A 21,769-nucleotide genomic window follows, 5' to 3' on the forward strand; every position below is an offset into this window, starting at 1 on the left:
CCCGGACGCTCGCCNAACGCCAAGGAGGAGATCCGTGCGAGGGTCGAAGGCTCGGAGAACGGCGGCGGCCAGCAGAGACCCGGCGCGCACCGGCAGCGGCAGAACATCGTCTGGAGAAACGTCGTCCTGATGAGTCTGCTCCACTTGGGGGCCGTGTACTCCCTGGCGCTCATCCCCACGGCCAAGCCGCTCACTCTGCTCTGGGGTAAGTTCCGCCGGCGCCCCCTGTGCCCCGGGCACCGTGGCGAGGCCGCGCCAGGGCGCGCGGGGTCGCCGGCCGCCGCTGCGCTCGCCCCTCGCTTCTCCCACGCGCCCGGCTGCCTTGACCTGCGGCTGTCGGGCCTTTGGGACCGGCTGGTATTTCTGTGCAGGTATTTGCTACTTCTGCCTCCCCCGCGGTCTGGCAGAGTAGGCGCATTTGCCGGCTCCTGGATGGAGAGCGGGAGGGACCCGGAGTCCTGCGGCTGCACCGCTGTGCTCAGAGGAGCGCCAGGGGACGCGCTGGGCACTGGCTGAACTGGGCTTCGCGGGAGGGAAGACAGGCGGGATGGTTGTGTCGCCCGTGCCGGTCCCAGGCGCCCTCCCATCTGCCGCCTTTCAGGTTCGCGGTCTCTTCCGCGGGCCACGGACCTTGGGGCTGAGTTAAGAACAAGAAAGGGAGTGGAGGAGGGTGGAGAGACCCGGCACAGAAACAGGCTTGATTTTCGCGGATAAGATGGAAGAAACCCGTTTTCCTCCTGCCCCCACAGGCCCCTGCCCCCTCCGTGATCTGCTATGCCCAGTAGCACTTACACGGTCCCAGAAGTTTCTTGGAGAGCAAAGCGAGCCCTCGGCGAGATTGCTCTGCCCTCCCAGCCCAAAACTGTAACTGTGGCCGTGCGGAGCCTCCTCCAGGCCTTGTCCTTCTGTGGCCAGTGCGGGTCTGTCGCCGCACCTGTGGCTCTCCCACCACTCTCCTTCCTAGCACCCCCATCCTTGCTGGCGGGGGAAGGAGCCCAGGAGTGGACCACCGCACCCACCCCCTCCGCCATTTCCTGCGCCCCAGGGGCTCAGTGCCTGCCCTACACGATTCAAGTCGCTAGCCTCTGAACCACCCCGCAGGTCCCCTTGGTCCCAGTAACTGGTTTTGGCTTCAGTCACATCAGGGGCGGCAGCGGGGACAGAAGGCGCAGGCATTGATATCCTGGGCTGAGAATTTGATGAGGTAATCCAAGAAGCCCTTTCAGCTCCGGGTTTGGGGATCTCCAAGGGGGGGGAGCAGGAGAAACACAACCTACTTTTATTTCTGGAGGGGCAAAGGAAGAAAATAAGAAGACTTCTTTCCTCAAAGCTTATTTGGTATAGTGCCAGCTTCAAACGCCTAGGTTGATAAAGGGCCACTCAGGCTGCGAGCCTTCCCTTGAAACCCAGCAGCCCCTGCTGTTGGAAGCAAATCCATCCAGAGCCCGGTAACTCCTAGGGGGTGTGGCTGAGAGGGGGCCCGGGGAGTTGATGGATGGTGAGAGGGTCAGGAGTCTTTGGGGATCCATTGAACCTTTTTTCCCCTTCAAGTTAGCTCCTCGGGCAGCCCCAGGAGCTGGAACTCAGGACCCCTCTATCAAGAGTCACTTGCTCCTCCTTGGACTGAGCCAGCCGGGCGCCTGCTCTTGAAGCCTTTCCAAACCCCCTAAAAGTTCTTGGCAGCCCCCTGCTCATGCCTCCTCCATTGAGTGCACCTCGTCAATTCTGTCCTTTTCACCATGATTTTTGCGATTATGTATTGGTTTAATTCTCTATCTTCCTTCTTCCCTTATCTCCAAAAGACTAGATTGTAGGATGTTCAGCCAAATTGCCTCATGGTCATACCCCCACACGAAAGCCCTTACAGCCCCTGAGCCTTCACGGAGCTCCTCCCTCCCTTTTCAGGGCTGAAACTGTGCCCTTGGACTTCAGCACCCACCTGCCTCCAGGGAATCGGGGCTTAGCCTTAATAATGCCAGTGTCAGAGAGAACTCAGGGAGAAGTGAGCACTTAAAACATTTCTGTATTTGTCTGGAGCTCCACAGGACCCACAGGCTCCAGTCCTTATAGCCCCCAAACCCTGGTGACCCTGGCACTCCGCCAGGAGCCACAGCACAAGGCCTCCTCTCCAGGCTTGCCAAGTCGCCTCTGCCCTTTCCAGGCTGTTCTCTGTGGTGAAGACAGAATCTTTGTTTCCTAAAGACCTTGGCCAGAGGACACCTCCCTCAGCCCCAGACGCCTTCGGCTTCCCCAGAGAAGCCCACACACTGCAGGAATCTGGTTTCCCTTTGTGGGTGATGCTGCCAAACCCCATTCTGTGCCTCTCTGCATAGACTTCTGCCTTAGCTGCCTTTCATCAGCTCTGTTCTCTGAATCTTGATTTTCTCCCTACCTGTGCTTCACTGTATCACTAAGGAAAAGAAAGAGAGAGAAGAAAGAAGAAAGAAAGAAAGAAAGAAAGAAAGAAAGAAAGAAAGAAAGAAAGAAAGAAGAAAAGAAAAGGAAAAAAAATAAAAGAAAAAGTGGTGGCTGTTGTAGTTTCAAAGTCCAGAATTTCAGCTTAGATACATACTTTTTTTTCTTTTTTTTAAATATTTTATTTATTTATTTGACAGACAGAGGCAGTGAGAGAGGGAACACAAGCAGGGGGAGTGGGCGAGGGAGAAGCAGGCTTCCCGCTGAGCAGGGAGCCCATGCAGGGCTTGATGCGGGACTCGGGACTCCATGCAATGCGGGACTCGATGCGGGGCTCGATGCGGGGCTCCATCCGGGGCTCCATGCGGGGCTCGATCCCAGAACTCTGGGATCATGACCTGAGCTGAAGGCAGACGCTTAAAGACTGAGCCACCCAGGTGCCCCTAGATACATTCTAATCAAATGAATCTTATCTGATGGACATCTTGTGAGAGAAGGAAGAGCCCGAGATTAGCTGAGATTAGTTGTGCTGAATGCTAGGATCTATAGGGGTATTTTCAGTGGGAACCCTGGGGCCCTGACCCACAAATTTCCCCCACTGGACGCCCTATTTCACCACCTCTGCCACTGGTCCTGTCTAGCTTTAGGGTCGAGTTCATGCACTAATGGGCTGCTCATCCACTAATGGGCTGCTCATCCACTTCGGGGACATAAGTTGTCAAGGAAACAGGCTTAGCCCGTCCCTTGCTTGCCACCCTGCACCCCGGGTGAGGCTGCCCTAGAAACAGGCATCGATGCAGTGCGCCCAGCAGAGACTGTTAGGTGTGCGGCGTGTGGCGAGTAGTTTGTGGAGCGGTAAGATGTCATCCATGAAAGATCCATCAAGTTGTTCAGTACAACCCCTTCCACTGCCTAGTCCCCCACCTTTTATGACTCTCGTTGGGGCCAGGGCTAGTTGCTTTCCCTTCTTATACTTGCACTTTTCTGAGTGGGCAGCCTGTCAGAACAGAGCGCTCTCGGTTCCCACAGGTCCAGAGGGATGAGTTTATGAGTTTCAAGGACAGAATGCAAACTCCAACTGGAAGAAAAATCTTCACCTGAAGGCCAGAGCTCACAAAAGTGCCTGCATTAAGAGTTTTGGGCCAGGGGCGCCTGGGTGGCTCAGTCTGTTAAGCGTCTGCCTTCAGCTCGGGGCGTGATCCCCGCGTTCTGGGATCAAGCCCCACATCAGGCTCCTCCGCTATGAGCCTGCTTCTTCCTCTCCCACTCCCCCTGCTTGTGTTCCCTCTCTCGCTGGCTGTCTTTCTGTCAAATAAATAAAATCTTTAAAAAAAAAAAAGAGTTTTGGGCCAAAGGCACAGTTCTTCCATGCCCTGAATCCCAAGAGGAGTGGAACAGAGGAGTGAGTAGCGGCAGTCATGATATTAAGAGTCCTGGGCTCCTTTCCAGTGAGCTTGGCCTTGCCTGTCTCCAGGCATTCTGGCTATTGGTTTCCAGAAATGTCAGGGACTTTTCTGGTTTCTAAGTATCATCTGAGTCCCCTAAATGTGTCCTGTGGTGACGTCATGGCTTTTTTTCCTCTTGGGACATCTTCAGTGGAAGTATGAGGCATGAGAAGCAGTAGTTTGCCCTGCTCCCTTCCTCCATCCTGCCTGGGTGCAGACATGGCCATTGTTGAGGCCATACAGGAATTCCCTGGTGCCCTTGCTGAACTGTCCTGGGGGGGGCGGTGTTTAGCCTCTGGGGAGGAAGCTGAGAGGAGGAGGGGATTAACAAAGCAGCCTGGGGGAGAGGGGCATCCAGAGAGGCTGGGGTTTGGAGAGTGCTGGTCCACCAGTCAAGCTCTGTGCAATTCTGAGAGTTGCCCAGGAGGAGCTGTCTTCTGTCAGGCAACCAGTCACCTGCCTCCATGACTTGGGATGGGCTTGATGTCTTTGTCTTTGGGTTGTGCTTCTTTTTCTATCAAGTCCCTAAAGTTGTTGAGGAGCCCCAAGAAGTTGTTGGCCTCGGACTTCTGCCTTGCCTCCCGGTTTTCTAGGGTGAGCGTGGCTCAGGAGAGACGTATCTGAACATGAATCCCTGCTCTCCCACCTATCTTCTACATGACCTTGGACAAATGAACGTCTCTAAACGTCACCTTTCTTGCCTGTAAAATGGGTATATTTATACCTCTCGCTTGCAATGCGGTGAGAGCTAAATCTGAGATTATGTGTAAATCACAGCACAGTACCTGGCCCTTGGTCGGTGTTCCATGATTATTAGCTGCCATCATTATTGGTCCTGATACGGGCTCTTTTTCTTCAGTCAAAGGGGAAACGGCCCTCTCGAAGCACAGGAGCTCTACAGAGCTGGCACAGAACTTGGCTTTGTTGCTTCTCTTGCATGGAAAAGATTGCTTTGGTTTTGGAAACAAAGGTTCTTTCTCAAAGTTTCCAAAGAGAGATGAATACAAATCCCTCCTAGTCCTTCCTCCCCCTAACCCCCACCCCTTGCTCCCTACCATTCCCTTCTCTTTGATTCCATCTTCCTCCCATTTTCCTCTAAAAGGTCACTCATTTGTAGGTAAGAATCTTTTTCATTTAGCTGACAATTCACCTGGTCTTTAGTGTTTTCTTTGGGGTTTTTTGAGCCCGTTACAATTGCTGTAGAAACAGGGCCCACTTATTTCTCTAAATCTCTTAAGGTCATAGTTGTGACTTGGTTTTTTCTGCCATCCTTGTCTTGAGTCATGTTTTAAAACAAACAAACATACAAACAACCCCACTTTAATGCTCAATTAAACTACTAACAAACCAAAAATAAAAAACGAGTCTTCCTTCTGAACCCTGTAATTCCCAGTCCATTGTTGCAACTCCTGTATTTTTAATAAAAGGGCAGGCCCTAAGAGCCTCCGTGCTCGAGGCTGGAGTGCAGCAAGACCGGAGAATAGGGTATACTTTTGCTGGCTTCATAGTCCCGACGAGCATAAATAGAGGTTTGAGGTTCACATTATTAACTCAGTTTTTTCTAAAACTGGTCAAGGTCACTGCAGACTCTACTGTGGTCTTGAAATGAGCAGTGCTGCAGAGTAGAAACCTGGGCTGGAAGCCCGGTACCGCCCCCTGGTTCAACTTCATGCATGTCCCCTTCCAGCTTGCGAGCCTCGGCTTCCTAGTCCATGAAAGGGGGACAGGAGCCTTGAGCTGAAAGTGGTGTGAAGAAATGGGATGCCTGTGAAAGTGCCTGTCAGAGAGTGCTATTGACTGTCATTCCCTCTCACGATGGGGGCCTGCGTCGGGAAATCGGGAAATCCGCACTGGCTCCATTGTCTGTCTGGGGCTTGGAGCACTTGTGACTCAAATAGAAGGGACAGCCTTTAAATCCAAATGTTCCACCATGACCTTGCTGTAACACTTTTGTTCTTGCCTTATCTAGCTTTGTGGATGGCATAAAATTATGATAATTGCATAGAACAGCCATTGATTGATTTACAAAAGGTGAACAGCTGTGGTGGTTCCTTTAAGATTTTGTAAAACACAGCAATGTCTTTGGGTGACATTATTCTCACTGAGTGTTTATTTTGACATGCTGCAGTTTCTGGCATGCGTCTACCTGTCGCTGTTGGGACGTGTACTGTTTCTTAGCCCTGAGGTTAAGAGGATAGGCTTTGAGTGAGGGTCTGGGACCAAAACCCAGTCGTTCCCCCTCCCCCCAAGTTCAGCCTTGGGCAGATCACCCACCCTGCTAACGTTAGTGTCCCAGGTGCACAATGACAATAATCAGTAGTACAACAGTAGGACATCAGGTTGCAGCTGGAGTGAAATGAAACAATGAAGAACTTGGCCCGATCTGTGATGAGTGCAGGGTGATGTATGGAAATGGTGAATCACTATATTGTATGCCTGAGGCTAATATGACTGTATGTTAACTATACTGGAATTTGAAAAAAAAAAAAAGAAAAGAAAAGAACTTGGCCTGGAAGCCAGCACAGGGAAAATATGGTACACTTTCCCATAGCGCTTCCCTTCTCTCCTTCCCTCTGTTGAGCTCATCCCTGGGAGGCTGAGCCTTGTTCCAATCTGCCTGCTCTGTCAGAAAGCACTAGTCCCGGGGTCAAGGCGGTCGCTCTGATTTTATTTCCTTTGGCAGTAGGATGGTGGCCCCAGCAGCAGGTACCAGCTGTCCTCACTCATGAATGCCCATCCTTTGTTCATTATGTGCGTGAGTGGCCAGGAGGGAGGTCCTCACAGTTGCACATGCAGTCACGTATTCAGCCATCCATGAATTCACTCATTTTTTCCATTCCAATGATTGTCAAAACTGGCTGCACATCAGAATCCCTTGGGGATCCTTTACAATTTTTGGAAGCCTCCGCCCTCACCTACACCTACTGAATTGGAATCTCTAGGAGAGATGCCCTGGTTTCTTCTTCTATTTCTTCTCTTTTTGTTTGTTTGTTTTGGGTTTTTTGTGTTTGTTGTTGTTGTTGTTTACCATCCAGATATTTCTGATGCACAACTGGGCTGAGAGCCATTATTTAATTCCCTTGTTCAATACTATTTATTACTTACCCATTCCCTGCCAGGCGCCAGTGTGATCCTGGACTTCATGGCACTTAGAGGCCAGTTGGAGAGCCAGGCGCACCAGCAGGAAGCCTGCGGCTGGCTGGCCGGCTCAGGGATTGGGTGAAACAGTATTGTGGCCACAGGCAAGAGTGGGGGCAGAGCTCTGAGGGGAGGGAAGACAGAGAGAGGAGGGTGGTTCCAGGCCCTGATGGTTCTGCAAGACTGGACGTGGTCAGGGGCCAGACCCAGGGTGAGGAAGATTCTTCAGGAGCAGCAGGGCCAGGAGATTGGGCTTGTGGAAAGGCTGCCCTTCCGCCTCTGCCTGACTCTCACCTTCTCCTCTCAGCCCATCACACACACCAACAATTCCTGCTATGACGAAATGGTCCGGAGCACAATTTTTAGACAAGACACTTGCCAGTGGGATGAGTGAGTCTGAAGTTTTCCAGGAGAGACCCTGGGGCACACACCTGCAGCAGGTGGCCAGTGGGGCAGGGCATCTCCTTCAGGCTTTTGCCCCTGTTCGCTACTCCTCCTGGTTCCTAAAAGGTACATATGTGTCGGGGGCTTGTCCTTATCTCACTTCCTCCCTTGAGCCCGGGTTTAAATAGCTGGTTCCCACTAGCCCTCATTTCAGGCCTCGTGAGTCCTCCTTCTGACATCCAGCCTCCCATTTCTGCACTTGCTAGGATGGGTTAGAGGGCTCTGCGGATCCCGGGAGGCTGTGGTCCATAGACAAGCAGCATCAGCATCACCTGGGAGCTTGTTAGAAATAAAGACGTTCGGACCCCACCCTGGACCTATCGAATCAGGACCTGCATTTTAACAAGATCGCCGGGTGATTCATCTGCATGCTAAAGTTAGAGAAGCACTCCCTTAAGTCCAGCCACAGGCTGACGGTTCAGAGAAACCGGACATGAGTGGGATTTGGCAATCCTTCCTTCTTCCTTTTAATGGCCTCCTCCCCTTTGCCTCCCCTCCTACCCTTCTGCCTTCTTGTAGCTTATTTTAGAACATGTCGGGATCCTGCTTCTCTTGCCAACAAAAGGCTGTTGCTAAAATCTTTCAGCCGGCAGCAGCAATGTTTAATTCATGGGCTAGAAAATTAATTTTATTTTCCTGAATAGAGCTGGGGAAAAATAACAGGAAGGCTCTGTGCATGGCCCTTGGGAATTCGGCTTGTCTATTTAACAGATGAACTGGTAACGGTGAGGAGGGCTCAGGGGAGGGCTGTCTTCCACAAAATTATGAAGTAAATCCTATCAGTTAGGATGCTTTTGGCCACGGATAGTTCAAAACTCAACTTTAAGTGGCTTAAATGATAAGGAAATTTTCTAATTTCAGCTGATAACAAATCCCAAGGTAGGAGACTTCTGAGGTAGGGCACTTCTGTCATCAAAGAGCAGTTTTTATTTCTGCCATGGGGGCCCTGTTGAATTTAGTTTTCCTCGTGGTTACAAGATGGCTGCCACAGTGTCAGGCAGCACAAGGCAGTCACAACAGTGTCCTACAGAAGAAGAAAGAGGATGTCCCTTCCTGATGTGTCATCAGATAGAAAATCTTTCCTGGGCGCCTCACAGTTTATGTCTCCTCAAGTTTCACTTGCAGGATTATGTCCCAGGTACCTTATTAAATCAGTCATTGGCAAAGGATTGATCAAGGTTGGCCACTCAGCCTCATGTGGTAGGGGTGGAAGGAGTAGGGGTTAAGAGGCAAACAAAACCCAGGCTCTGCTCAGAGGAAGAAGATGGCTTGGCAGCTCGGACAGCCAACACCTCTACCCCAGGGTCTTCCTTCACTCCCTGTCATGACTTTCCCTCTTTGGTGTCACCCCCATTCCCCGAAAAGGCTCTGGTTTCATATTGTAGCATTCTCTCCCCCTCTACTTTCCATCACCCACACTTTTCTCAAATCCTGCTGTCATTAGAGTGAGTTGTACAAGTTTGCATGTTCCTTGAGACTCTGACTCTCCTGTGGTGCTCCTGCCTCCCCAGGACCTGGCCCACCGCCTCTGCTCAACATCCAGTGTTGGGTGAATGGTTGGGGGAATGAATGAATGAATGAGTTTAATCACTGTGTAGCCTTTCTTTCTAAGGGAAGATAAAATTTTATTCTTTTTTTTTTTGTTAAAGATTTTATTTATTTATTCGACAGAGATAGAGACAGCCAGCGAGAGAGGGAACACAAGCAGGGGGAGTGGGAGAGGAAGAAGCAGGCTCATAGCGGAGGAGCCTGATGTGGGGCTCGATCCCATAACGCCGGGATCACGCCCTGAGCCGAAGGCAGGCGCTCAACCGCTGTGCCACCCAGGCGCCCCTATTTTTTTTTTTTTTAAGATTTTGCTTATATATTTGTCAGAGAGAGAGAGTACACAAAACAGGGGGAGCAGCAGGCAGAGGGAGAAGCAGGCTCCCCGCTGAGCAAGGAGCCCGATGGGGAACTGGATCCCAGGACCAGGGATCATGACCTGAGCCTAAGGCAGACGCTCAACTGACTGAGCCACCCAGGAGTCCCAGTTTTATTCTTTAACTTTAAAATAATGTGTTTTCCCCTGTTAGAGAACTTGCCATGTGATTTTGGGGGAAGGATTGTGGAGCGAGAAGACTTTCTCAGTCCCCAGAAATCTACATGCCCCTGCGCATGCGTGTCCACCCAGTGAGCCACCCTGACCTCACTGCCGAGCTTACGGAACTCTCTGTTGCTCTGCTGGATTTTTATGGGCTGAGGTGGGGTGAGAGAGGTTTGCTGAATCCCCTGTGGGAGAACTGAATTAAAAAGAAGTTGGAAAAGGAGTGACTTAAGATGTTTTTTAACCAAGGTTTTCCATGGTGACACAGAATCTCGGTGATGGGGGCGCCTGGGTAGCGCAGTCGTTAAGCGTCTGCCTTGGGCTCAGGGCGTGATCCTGGAGTTCGGGGATCGAGCCCCACGTCAGGCTCCTCTGCTGGGAGCCTGCTTCTTCCTCTCCCACTCCCCCTGCTTGTGTTCCCTCTCTCGCTGGCTGTCTCTGTCAAATAAACAAAATCTTTAAAAAAAAAAAAAAAAAGAATCTCTGTGATGAAGTCATGTCCAGATTTCTGTTCCCTTGCTTCGAATTTTACTTAAAAGGGCATTTAAAAGTCCACTTGCCCTCACCTAGCAGGTACCTTTTATTTGCACAAACAACCGAGAAAGAACCAAGACCATTACATTCAGGGGGAAATCGCTAACTAGGGGATCAAGGAAACAAAGCCATAGCTTTTGGCTAGAGATTTGGAAAACCGCGCTTCAGAGTGCAGACATGGGAAAACTGTCTAGGGCGGGATTGTCGTGTGGCCATTGTGTACAAACTTCCAGTCAGACCCTGTGTGTGAAGTGCCTACTTGAGGTAAGAGCTTCATCGATGGCCTGCGGTGGCTGTCGGATGCCACAGAGGCTGGTCATTCCTCTCCACACACGTGCGTGACACTGAGGCGGAAGGCAAGGTCTTGTGCGATTGTGGAAGTTTCCTGAGATTGCCCTTAAAATGGGGGGAAAACCCCAATACTAATGGACTTAGAAATGAAATGAGACAAGTAAAAAGTTTAGAACTGAGGTTTGAATTTATTTTCTTCGATCGTCACACACTTGCATTTTGATTGTGTTAGCTTTAGCTTGGTCCCCTGAAGAGACCATGGCTTATCAATGCAGCCCGTGACTGGCACAGACTAGTACTGGGAGGGGCATAACCCCCGCCCAGGGGCTGAACGCCGTGCCACAGGCACCCGTACGGGAAAAATAAGTACACACCGGACAAGGAAAAGACAGCTGTCTTATATTAAATACAATAATTGCTGCCGGAAAAATAAAATACCTGTGACCTAAATGGGCAAGGTCATCTCCTCAGCAGTCTCTACCTCACCACCAAAAAGCATTTATCAAGCAAGCAGTTAGTCACTTATGTCTTTAACTAGGCAGTGTGTAAAAAAACAAAACTAAATTAAACAAGACAAAACAAAGACCAGGTCTCTACCCTCATACCTTTTATAACTCAAAGGAACAGCTGTGATTTTTTCCCAGTACAGTAACCAACTTCATGTTCTCTCAGCATGGGAAGATAATGGAACATACCCTTTCTTCTTTAAAAATGCCATGCATAAAATCACAAATAAATTTCTAAAATTTAACTGTTTCATGGAGTAGTTTGTTACCCACTCCTCTAATGAAAGTGTTCATGAGAAGCTTTTGCAGATGGTTACAATGCAACTCATTTCTATTCTCAGCCTGTGACTCACTTGAGTGTCCCCGAAAGCATTTGTTTTGCCCTGAAGTCTCTATAAGCAAAAGGAGATATTAATTAGCAAGTGTGAACAATGCCCACATGTCTCCCCTCTCCATCTCCCACCCCCAAATCCATTGTGTTTGGCTCAGCAGCTCTTGAAAAGTCAGTGAGTCATTAACATTTTTGAGCTATACTCAAATTACTGCAGGGTCCATCTGGAGCTCTGGGAAGAGTGAAGTCACTACCCTCTGAGTATAGACTAGATATGAACCTAAATTTGGCATAGCTCCCATGAGGATTGGAATGAACCACAGTTATTAGACCTAATATTCCTTCATGTAAAGAGCTGGTATTCACTAAGTGTATACCAGACAGTACTGGTGCCTTCCGTGGTGCTCCTGGAATTCCCAACAATCCAGGAGCTTACAGGTTGATGCCTGGCCAGCTGCAGGGCTTACATCTAAATCTGTTCTCATCGGTTTTGGTTGGTTGGTGCCCTGGTCAAAGATTTTTAATATTACCTCTGCGTATGCATCGTCTTGTTATATGTCATATGATCCATATAATCTCTGGCTTCTTTTTCATAATTCTATTCTATTTGAATGAGAACTTTAAAAAAAAATCAATCTGTCATTCTGGCTTAAATTTATATCCCCAAAACCATTTAAGGAAAGGTGTTAAAGCCCAGTGTAAACTCCGGAGTTTGAAGTAACTCACTTGTCCTAATAAAAACTCCTCTCGGATAAGGACCGTGTGTGTCTGAAAGGTGATTTTTATTTTCTGGTGTATAATTGCTTCTATGTAAGATTTCTCTCCTAAAATATTGATATGAATTGTATCATCAGAAAAAAATTACATTGCAAAAGTCAGATTGTACAGTTTTTTCCTTTCGGTGTTGGGGGTTAGGATGCACAGGACAGCACCCCAAATTCAGGCGGCACTCCCGGCTCACACGTCATTGCCCATGAGGCTGTAAATGGGGTGAGGCTCCCCGGCTTGTGCAGGGTCAGTGCATCTCAAGCCAGACCTGGGGCCTGGTACAGGGAACTATCTTCATGAAAGCAAATTTCAAGTACATACTGAGGTAAAGAGAAAGGAGTCTACTCACTGACACCCCCTACTGGCCTGGGATTTTTTTCCCCTAATAACTTTGTACTTTGATAGTATAATTTCAGACACATGGAATCGTTCTAAGAATAGTGTGGGGAACTCCCTTATACTCTACCCAGACTCAACAATTTACATCTTGTCCCACTTGCTTTATCATATTCCGCATGCATATGTCTACACATATATGTGTGTATTATTTTTCTGAGTTGTTTGAGAATACTTTGGAGACATTGTGCCCTTTTAGCCCTAAATACTTCAGCATATATTTCCTAAGAATAAGAAAATAACCACAAGACAGTTACCAGAACAAGGAATTTAACCTTGACATTATCTCATCCACAGTGGATAGACAGATGTCATTAGGTCTCCTAGTAATGTCTCTTATAGCTTTCTTTTTTTCCTTTGGACTAGGTTGAAGCAAATCTCAGACACTTCTGTGTGTGTGTGTTTTAAAGATTTTATGTATTTGTTGAGAGAGAGAGCACAAGTAGGGGGAGTGGCAGGCAGGGGAGAGGGAGAAGCAGTCTCCCCACTGAGCAAGGAGCCCAATGCAGAACTTGATCCCAGGACCCTGGGATCATGACCTGAGCAGAAGTCAGACACTTAACCGACTGAGCCACCCAGGAGACCCAAATTTCGGACACTTGTATCTGTAAATATGCGAGTATTGAGTATGAGTTGGGGTACTTCTGATTACATCGTCCACATGGAAAATGAAGGGGGCCACTGTTCCCCTACTACTGCCTTCAGCTCTCTGGGGGAAAACAGCTTTGAGTGGCTATTTTCCAAAGTAGGAAGTGGTAGGAAGTGAGAAGCACTCAGAGGTAATGGGCCTGTCCATACCTCACCATGTGGTCTGTGAACTGTCTGCTTTGGGATCGTGTGGGTTGCTAGAGGAATGTGCAGATTTGGGGGTTTTACCTAGACCTACAGAACCAGAACCTCTGGGAGTGGGGCCCAGGGATCTGCATTTAACAGGCACCACAGGTGGCTCTTTTACCCTGTGGGTTGGAGGTGTGGTCCCAGGGGCAGGTGGCCTGGGAGTGATGCTGTGTCCCAGCAGTTTAGCATCACATTCCCCTGCCTCAGATTTGTCGTATGGTTCCCTCTTATATTGCTTGGAATTCCACCAGCTCAAGATTCCTCAGGTTGATAAGAGGCAGCATTTTAGGAATGTGAATAGCTTGCAGGTGCCTCCCCTTAGGAATCCACACGTTCCTGTGACTTGCTTTCTGCACACATTTTCTAACACGGGTCTGACAGTGTGCCAGAGTGGGGTTTCTCTGCAGGGAGGAAAGCAGAGAAGAAGGAGGACAGGATATGGGATCTGGAAACTTGGTGGGGGTGGGAGTGAGGACAGGTGCTGGATCCTGCATTAGATGCCTGGGGGAAAGCTATTTGGAAGAGGCAAAAACAAAACAAAACAAAACAAAAAAACCTCCGGATAAAGCCTCCATCAGCCCTACGCAGGCACCTTCACCTGCAGGGGAAAGTGCCCCAAGCCTCCCTTCCTAGGCATGGTGTAAGTTCAGCGACCCAGCGTCAGTGCCCCACACCCCCATCTCCACCCCAGGGACCAGCCCGCCATCACTCCCAGAACCAACTAGTACACTGGGGCTGGAAGTCCGCTGTAAAGATAGGTCTGGACCTAGCACAGCTGTTCATTTGATATCCTCTGGAGCCCCACTTGCTCTCAGGCCCCTTTCACCTCTGGGGGTCAGTGGCTTCACCATCATTCTCATTTCCAGAAGAGCACACACTTCTCAGGTCCATCACGCTCCTGCTCCACGGGGTTGGAGACAGTGCAGCTGTTCTGGGGCAAGACACATTGTAGGGCACATCCCGGACCCAGGCTCCTCTGCCCCTGAGATACAAGGCCCTTTATAAACATTTCTGACCCACCAACAAATGATAAGAGTGGGAAACCCTGGCTCTAGATGTTAACAGCGCACCTGAGCAGGGGCCAGGGTTAATCCTAACCAGCATCCTATAAACAAGGCTGCATGACATAGGTGGTTTAAATGGCCTGGCAGCAGGGGGCGGGCAGGGGGGCCCACAAGAGCCAGTGACCACCCTCACCGAGGACAACAGAGGACAATAATCCAAGTGGATATTTCAGTTCCTCCTGCTGTTCAGTTGTCCCCTTCCCCTCTCTTGGAAAGGAGATGCACTTTCCAAATCCCTTTTTCTTTTCGTGTGAGTGCTTCTCAGGCTGTAGCTGGCATTTGTTGAGATCTCAGGGCTCATGCAGCCTTCCATGGGGGGCCCCTGGGTTTCTCTCATTCAGTGATGCCAGTGCAAAGAGGCAGGCAGTGAGCCTTCCAAACTCAGCCAGGCCTGCTTCTAAAGACGGGAGTCTTCAAAGGGAAGAAAGGCAAAGCTCTGCTTGGCCCTGTGCCCAGACTTCCCCTGATGTGTGGCAGTGGCCGCTGGGGAAGCAGAGGCCCAAGCTGGCTTCCCAGGCCTCCCGGGGCTGCCAGGGGCTCCTCCAGTCCAAAGGTTGAAGGGAAGATTTTGGACTCAAATGAAATAAATTTTAGCTAAAGGGCTGATCTCCTGAGTCTTCTGGGCCAGGGCCATTCCTAGTGGCTATTAATTGGGTTTTTGAAAAAAAAAGTATTTTGAAGTGCAAAAGAGGTTCTCCAGGCAGGCAGCCTTGTGGGGATGCTGGATACGTACACTGGTGTTTTCATCTGTGCTCGAGTTCACTTCTGCAATGCCCTTTTCTGCACCTGGTTGGAGACAGGCAGGCTGAGGGATTTAGATGTGTAATTAAATTCCACTTTCCACACCCGTGGGGACATGTGCCTAGGGTGGGCCAGGTACTAGGAATACACAGGTGAGCAGGCAGTCATTCCTACCCACAAGACGCTGGCGATCTAGAGAGGGAGACAGGCCTAGGCCAGTTAGAATTGTCAGAACAGAAGTGGGCCTGGGGTGTGGGGAAGGCTGTAGCAGGGGGCGCTCTCACTTCTTCGGTTCACCCCATGATAACCCTAGGAAGTAGTCATAGGGTGCCCTGTCTTAACGGCCGTTCTGAGGAACAACAATACAATTTTGAAAATGAAATCATTTCACCAGTAATTTACTTTTTAAAAGGTTTTATTTATTTACTTGAGAGAGAGAGAACGTGCACAGAGAGGGAGAAGCATACTTCTTACTGAGCAGGGAGCCGGATGGACGCAGGACTGGATCTCAGGACCCTGGGGTCATGACCTGAGCCTAAGGCAGACACTTAACCGACCGAGCCACCCAGGTGCCCCATTATTTCACAACTAATGAATTCATTTGGTGACAAAATCTGAACTATTTAGTCTGACTATTGATATTCATGTGTTTGATGACAGAGCCATTATATACCTTTGTACTCTATTACTTTTCTAAAATCTGAAAAATTCTGAATTTTGAAGCACATCTGACCCTAAGGTTGATGAGACTGTGGACGTGGACTGGTATCATCTGTATTTTGTATTTGAGGACACAGAACGTGGGGAAGACTCATCTGCCCAAGATTGCAGAGTTGGTAGGGGGTGGTCGGGGCTTGCACGGAGGTCCTTGTGACAGCCGAGCCCTGCAGGACACCCCCAGGGGACACCATCTTGAGAGGCAGTGACTTCCTACACCACAGTGACTTGGGCATCAGATCTGTGCACAGCTCTAGAGTGGGTGTGGGTCGGGATAGTGTTGCCCACAGGTGCACCCCTGGTGGTGGTGATTTGTCCTTGTGGTAATGGTGACAAGGATATGGGTGTTGATCCCTCCCCTTGGCCTGGGCTCAGCCACCCCCACTCTGGTGGTAATCAGGTACTATTTAACGGGGCATGTTGATTTTGTGCCTCGATGTCTCCAAGAGTGGCTGTGGCTTGTTAAAAAAACCACCCCCTGGTTATTTCTTCTTGTTCCTTTCCCCAACTCTTTACTCTTCTCTCATCTTATTCCCACCACTGGCTTCTGGTCTGTCACCCCTAAGGTCTCTTAGACCAGTGGGAAAGATGTACGGGTATTTATAAATGATTCAGGAGTTTTGTAGGTCTGGGGTCTGCCTAATGTTAGGCAGGAGGTAGGTAGCCAATGGTGAGAAGAGATTTTGAGGACACCGGCCTTAAGTGGCCTTCAGATTACCTTCCTCAGCTGTCCTAGCAGTTGGAGCAGGGGGTCTGGGCTGGGGCTGGAGGCTTCAGGGGCTTCATGAGCCCCTGAAATAGATTTTGTGCATGTTGGTCTCTTTCTTCCATTGGATTCCCAGTGGAGCCTATGACTTTAAAAAGGATAAGTGCTTCTGGTCTAGAATGAACCACATGAAACATGCTAGCATTTCCTAAAAGGGTAAACAATAAATGAGTATTATATATTATCATCCACTGTCCCTTAGTGTATCTATAGTCAATATAATCACTTCCATGCTTTTTAAAATGCATAGCATCATTAAGCTTTGATAGGATGAAGGGAAAGCTTGGGAGCTTCTGGGTTTAGTAGGTCTTTATGGGCTAGGTCTTAATGGAGTCCCTCCCATATGAGGGATCCACTGGGTTGTAGGCCAACCCAAGGACAGAAAGTGAAGGGTGCTCTTCATCTTTTTACTTAATTCACAATTTTCCCATGGTGTCCTCATCATGAGGGGAGCAGTGATGGGGCCTCCCTAGGGCCTTTCCCTGCCTCTGCTTAGCTCTGCTTGTTCACAACACTCTGGTGATAAGAATCCTTGGGACCCAGTGTATTAGTTCTCTATGGCTGCTGTAACAAATTATTGCAAAGCTGATGACTTACCGTGACACAAGTTTATTATCTTACAGTTCTATGGATTAGAGGTCTGATGCAGGTCTCACTGGGGGTAAAATCAAGGTGTCCATAGAGCTGCATTCCTTTCAGAAGGCTGTGGGGCAGAATCTGTTTCCTTGCCTTTTCTAGCTTCTAGGGGCTGCCTGCATGCCTTGGCTCATGTCCCCTTACTCCATCTGCAAAGCCAGCCTCTATCCTTGACCCAAGTGCTCGAGTCCTTCTCACATAGAAGCACCCTGACCTGCTTCTCTTCCACTTTGGAGGACCCTTGTTCTTACATTGGACCCACTCGGATAATCCAGGATAGTCTCATCATCATCAAAGTCAACTGATTAGCAACCTTAATTCCATCTGCAACCTTACTTCCCCTTCACTATGTCATGTAACATATTCACTGGGAAGCCATTACTTTGTCTACCACACCAAGACACCCAAGAGAACTAACCTGCATTTATTCCTCTGTTTGTTATAGGTACCGCCTGCACAGAAATGCTCAGTTATATCTCACCTTCCTTTGAGGAGAACTTGTCCTTGTGATGAGCATTTCAAAGGGTCATTGAAGTTGCAGGGTCTCTCCATATCTTCTCCTTCCTGTGGATATCTTGGCCATCTCACAGGTTATGGACCACTTGCCAAAAGAGCTCCCAGAGCATGTAGCTCTCCTAGGGACCTTCCAAAGGACATCTGCCAATGCTAATATTTGACCATCCTCTTCTGGGGTGACATATGTTAGTAAAAATTGGCTGGAGCCATTTTAGGGTCTTAAAACTATCAGATTTAAAAAAAAAAAAAGAATTGGGGATGGGGCTGCGGAGAGATTCTTGACCTGCCTGGAATATTCCTTATGATTGCATATGCAGTGTGAGCAAGGGTGAGAGGACAAAAATGGGAAAACAGAACACCCGACGATGACAATAGCAACAGAAACAGGTGCAAATTTATGCAAGAAAATACAGAGGAGAAAAGAACCCCCAGTAATTTTACTTGTAAGTCACACAAAAATGATAGTAAGACCTTGGGAGAGGAAAGAGGTCTCAAGGGGGCAGTGTCAGCTTTGGTGAGGAAGGGGGAAGGGCTTTGTCTTGGTGAAGAGATGTTATTGGCTGATTGCATGGATTTGGGGCTTTTGTTTATTTTGGTTCGGTTTGGTTTCAGACACTGGCTGGGAAAGCATCCCTCACTGTGGATGTGGAGTCGAGCCTGCATGAAGCACTGAGTTTGGGGATGGGGAAGGTGGGAGAGGTGACCGGGAAGCTTTCCCAGAAGCAGGACCAGCTACGTAATTTACAGGGCCCTGTGCAAAATTAAAATACAAGGGCCCACGTTCAACACTTATTAAGAATTTTAAGATGGTGATGGCTAAGTATTTAATCCAGCATGGGACCCATCTGAGTGGGAGGCCTTGCGTCCTTGCACTGGTCATGCCTCTGTTTAGAAATCACAGACCCCGTGGATGTGCTCAGCACTCTCTGATATCACGAATGGAATTCGAGGCCTGTTTCCCAGGGAACTGCCAGTACTGTGGGCCTTAGCGCTGAGGTCTCACTTTCTTATCACAGAACTTGTCTTGATTGGATGGGATATTTGTTGCTTTTGAAAGTTACTTTGTTCCATTTGGGGGAGAATGTACGTTTCAGGGACAGGAAGGGAGAGCAGCTGAGGAGGAGAAAACTGGAACTCTCTCAGACCCTTCCCTTCCCAACTGTGGGACCAGCAGCTTGGAGTCCCTCCATCTCAGTTCTTCATCTACGTGGTGGTGATCACCTTCCTGACTCGAGTGCCGTCGGGAGGCTTATTGGTCGAGATGCTCTGAGACGGGTTCCAAGACTGTGCCTGGCATGTAGGGCTTAAAAGGAGGACCCTCCAGACCTCTGCTCATCCAATAGGTCTCTGGCCAGAGCTAATGGTCGTGAAATCTGCAGGAGAGCCAGGGCCCAGTTGCTGAGGACCAACCCAGGTCAATATGGTTGACTAGATGTTTCTGCCCCCCTACTTTCCTTTATGTGCCCTCAGCACACACATACCCACACCTACCTCTTTGGAGGTGTTTTCCTCTACAGGGTCTGAGAGCAGCTAAGGCAGACACCTGAGCTTCCATAGCCCCAGCCTACCCAGAATGCATCCCTCCAGGCTGCTCCCAGCCTGGTCCGAGGGACACAAGGTTTGGACAGGCGAGAGAAGCCACGTGGGAGGAAAAACAGATGACTGCGGTCCAGTAAATTTGGGGGATGGCCACAAACTCACCCCAGCCAGTGCTTGCCACCCCTTTCCCAGCAGTCAGTTTACTGGCAGTGCTGGCAGGAGGCAGAAGCAATGGCTTTGTCTCTCATCTCTTCTGCCTGCCCTGGCCTGGCTGAGCCTCAGGTGCTAATTGGCAGTTGAGAAGCAGGCCGTAGGAGGGAAGGAAGGAGCCAAGGGCCCAAACTCTTTGGCCTAGAGAATTTGGAATGTGCCAAAGGAAATTTTGGCTGCTGCGGAGAGCTGGCCCATGGAGAGCCCAGGCAGCCAGGCTGTACCGGGGGTAGTCGGGACATGGGTTTAGAGAACCCCTCCCCCCCTGCACTGCCACCTCTAAAACTGTGCTTATGGTCGAACGGCAAATTCTTCTCTTCTCAACGCTGATGTCCTCACTTTTAATTGGAATCCTGGGAGGACAGAGTGAGTAGAGAAGTGGGCAGGATAGGAGAGAAGCGGGGTAAGAAGACTGGGTCTAGTTAACAGTTTCCTCAGGCAAAACGTTTCTTTTATCTGCTGGGAGAAGCGAAGGGTGGACGGGGTGCCTGAGACTACTCTCCTTCCTTCCAAAGAATTTTATTTTCCATCTTATAAATTAAGTAATAGTTGTTCATTCTAGACAGCCTAGAAAATACAAGCATGCAAAAGAAAAAAAAATCACCTGTGTCTCCCCATTTTAGAGATGCCTACTATAACATTTTGGACTGTATCCTTCCAGACCCTTTTCTCAAGGCAGAACTGTAGTCTCACTTGCTGCAGTTACACCATAATCCTGTTTTGTTATCAGCTTTTTCACTTGTGGACATGCTGCAGACATATTTCATGTCCTTAGATGTGGATCACAGAATGTTTTAAATGGCATATGATATTCCAAAGTTTGGACGTACTTAACTCTCTTATTGTTGGAAATTTAGGTGATTCGCTTGTTGAAGATGTTCCCCTTTATCAACAACTTCACGTACGTCCCCAGTTGTTTCCTCAGAATAAAATTCTATGTGGATTTCCATCAGGTTCATTTTTCTGCATTTTTAAGGTTGTAGAACAGTGGTTCTCAATCAGTGTGACCCCTCCCTCACAGGGGGGCCTCTAGCAATGTCTAGAGACATTGTCGGATGTCACAGCCAGAGGGGAGGCTGCCACTAGCATCTAGTAGGTGGAAATGGGGTACCAGAATTACAGGGCAGTCCCCCATCAAAGAGTCACCAAGTCGGAAATGTCAGCACCAAGGTTGAGAAACTCTGCTTTAGACACATTGATATTTCCCCCCAGCTTTACTGAGATAGAACTGATACATAATATTGTATAAGTTCAAGGTATACAAAGTGTTGATTTGATACATTTTTATATTGCAGAACTATTATCTCCATAGCATTACCTAACACTTCCATCCTGTTACCTAGTTGCCATTTCTTTTTTCTGGTGAGAACATTGAAGATCCACTTTCAGCAACTTTCAAGTATATCGATACGGTATTATTGATTATAATCACTATACGATACATTAGATCTCCAGAACTTACTAATGTTGTAACTGGAAGTCTGTGCCCTCTGACCAATATCTCCCCATTCCCCCCTATCCCACAGCCCCTGGTAACTACCACTTTACTGTCTGTTTTTCTGAGCTGTGTAGCATTGTGCCATCAAGGTCCATCCAAGTTGTCTCAAACAGCAGGATTTTCTTCCTTGTCATGGCTGAGTAATCTTCCATCACACACACAGCTATTTGTATTCTTGCTAATGTTTGTGGTCCTGGAGCACCTAAGTCTTGGAGGAAAATGAGGTCTAGGTATTCAGTTTAATTGGTGCTCAGCCAAAGCCAACCCAATCCCATCCTGTCTTTCACTTGGAGAAGAACTTGAATGCTCAAGCTGTTTGGAGTAGGGAAGTGACTAATGTGAGCCACTGGGAGCCTGTCCTTGTATCCAGGAGAGAAGGAAGGGCAAGATGCCCTGGGAGGAGGTGTAAAACAGAGAGAGAAGAAATGGGGACAGGGGTGGTGCAGTGCTGGACAACGCAATCCTTGTTGCAATGAAAAAAGGGTTGTATGCAGTACTTTAGGGACCTGAAGTCTAGTTCCGGACACTAAGGACCCAGGCAGGGAGAACACATGCCTTTGCCGAGTGCAGAGCGAGGGAGCAGCTCAGAAAGCCTCTATAGTCTCCCCTGAAGCTGGCATAGAGAGTGTGAAGTCCTGTGTCCGGGGGTGCTGGCCAGGGCCCATCCCGTCAGAAATGAAAAACAACAGTGCTCCCTGCACCATATATTACAGTGCTGTGAGATCCAAAATGTTGCCCTCTCTGTGAAGTCTTTTTTTCAGGTAAATCTGTGACATTTCCTGAAACTGGCTACTTCATTTATTCGTCTTTGGAAAGTGTTACAGTCATTTATTCATACTACAAATATTTACCAAGCACTTACTAGTTGCAGGTTCCATGAGAGGCAATGAA

At 48.9% G+C, this 21,769-nt stretch overlaps 1 protein-coding gene across 1 annotated transcript in view; it reads left to right on the forward strand.

The window, feature by feature from the left end:
• Window positions 1-21,769, forward strand: part of SCD5 (stearoyl-CoA desaturase 5) — a gene marked incomplete at its 5' end in the record, with an annotated part of 142,778 nt that continues 121,009 nt past the window's right edge. The window contains one exon of the mRNA XM_034670941.1: window positions 1-205. Coding sequence (XP_034526832.1) covers window positions 1-205 — 205 coding nt within the window. The remainder of the gene's footprint in view (window positions 206-21,769) is intronic.

The sequence above is a fragment of the Ailuropoda melanoleuca genome, chromosome 11, assembly GCF_002007445.2.
Source record: "Ailuropoda melanoleuca isolate Jingjing chromosome 11, ASM200744v2, whole genome shotgun sequence".
In the NCBI taxonomy this organism is placed as follows: domain Eukaryota; kingdom Metazoa; phylum Chordata; class Mammalia; order Carnivora; family Ursidae; genus Ailuropoda; species Ailuropoda melanoleuca.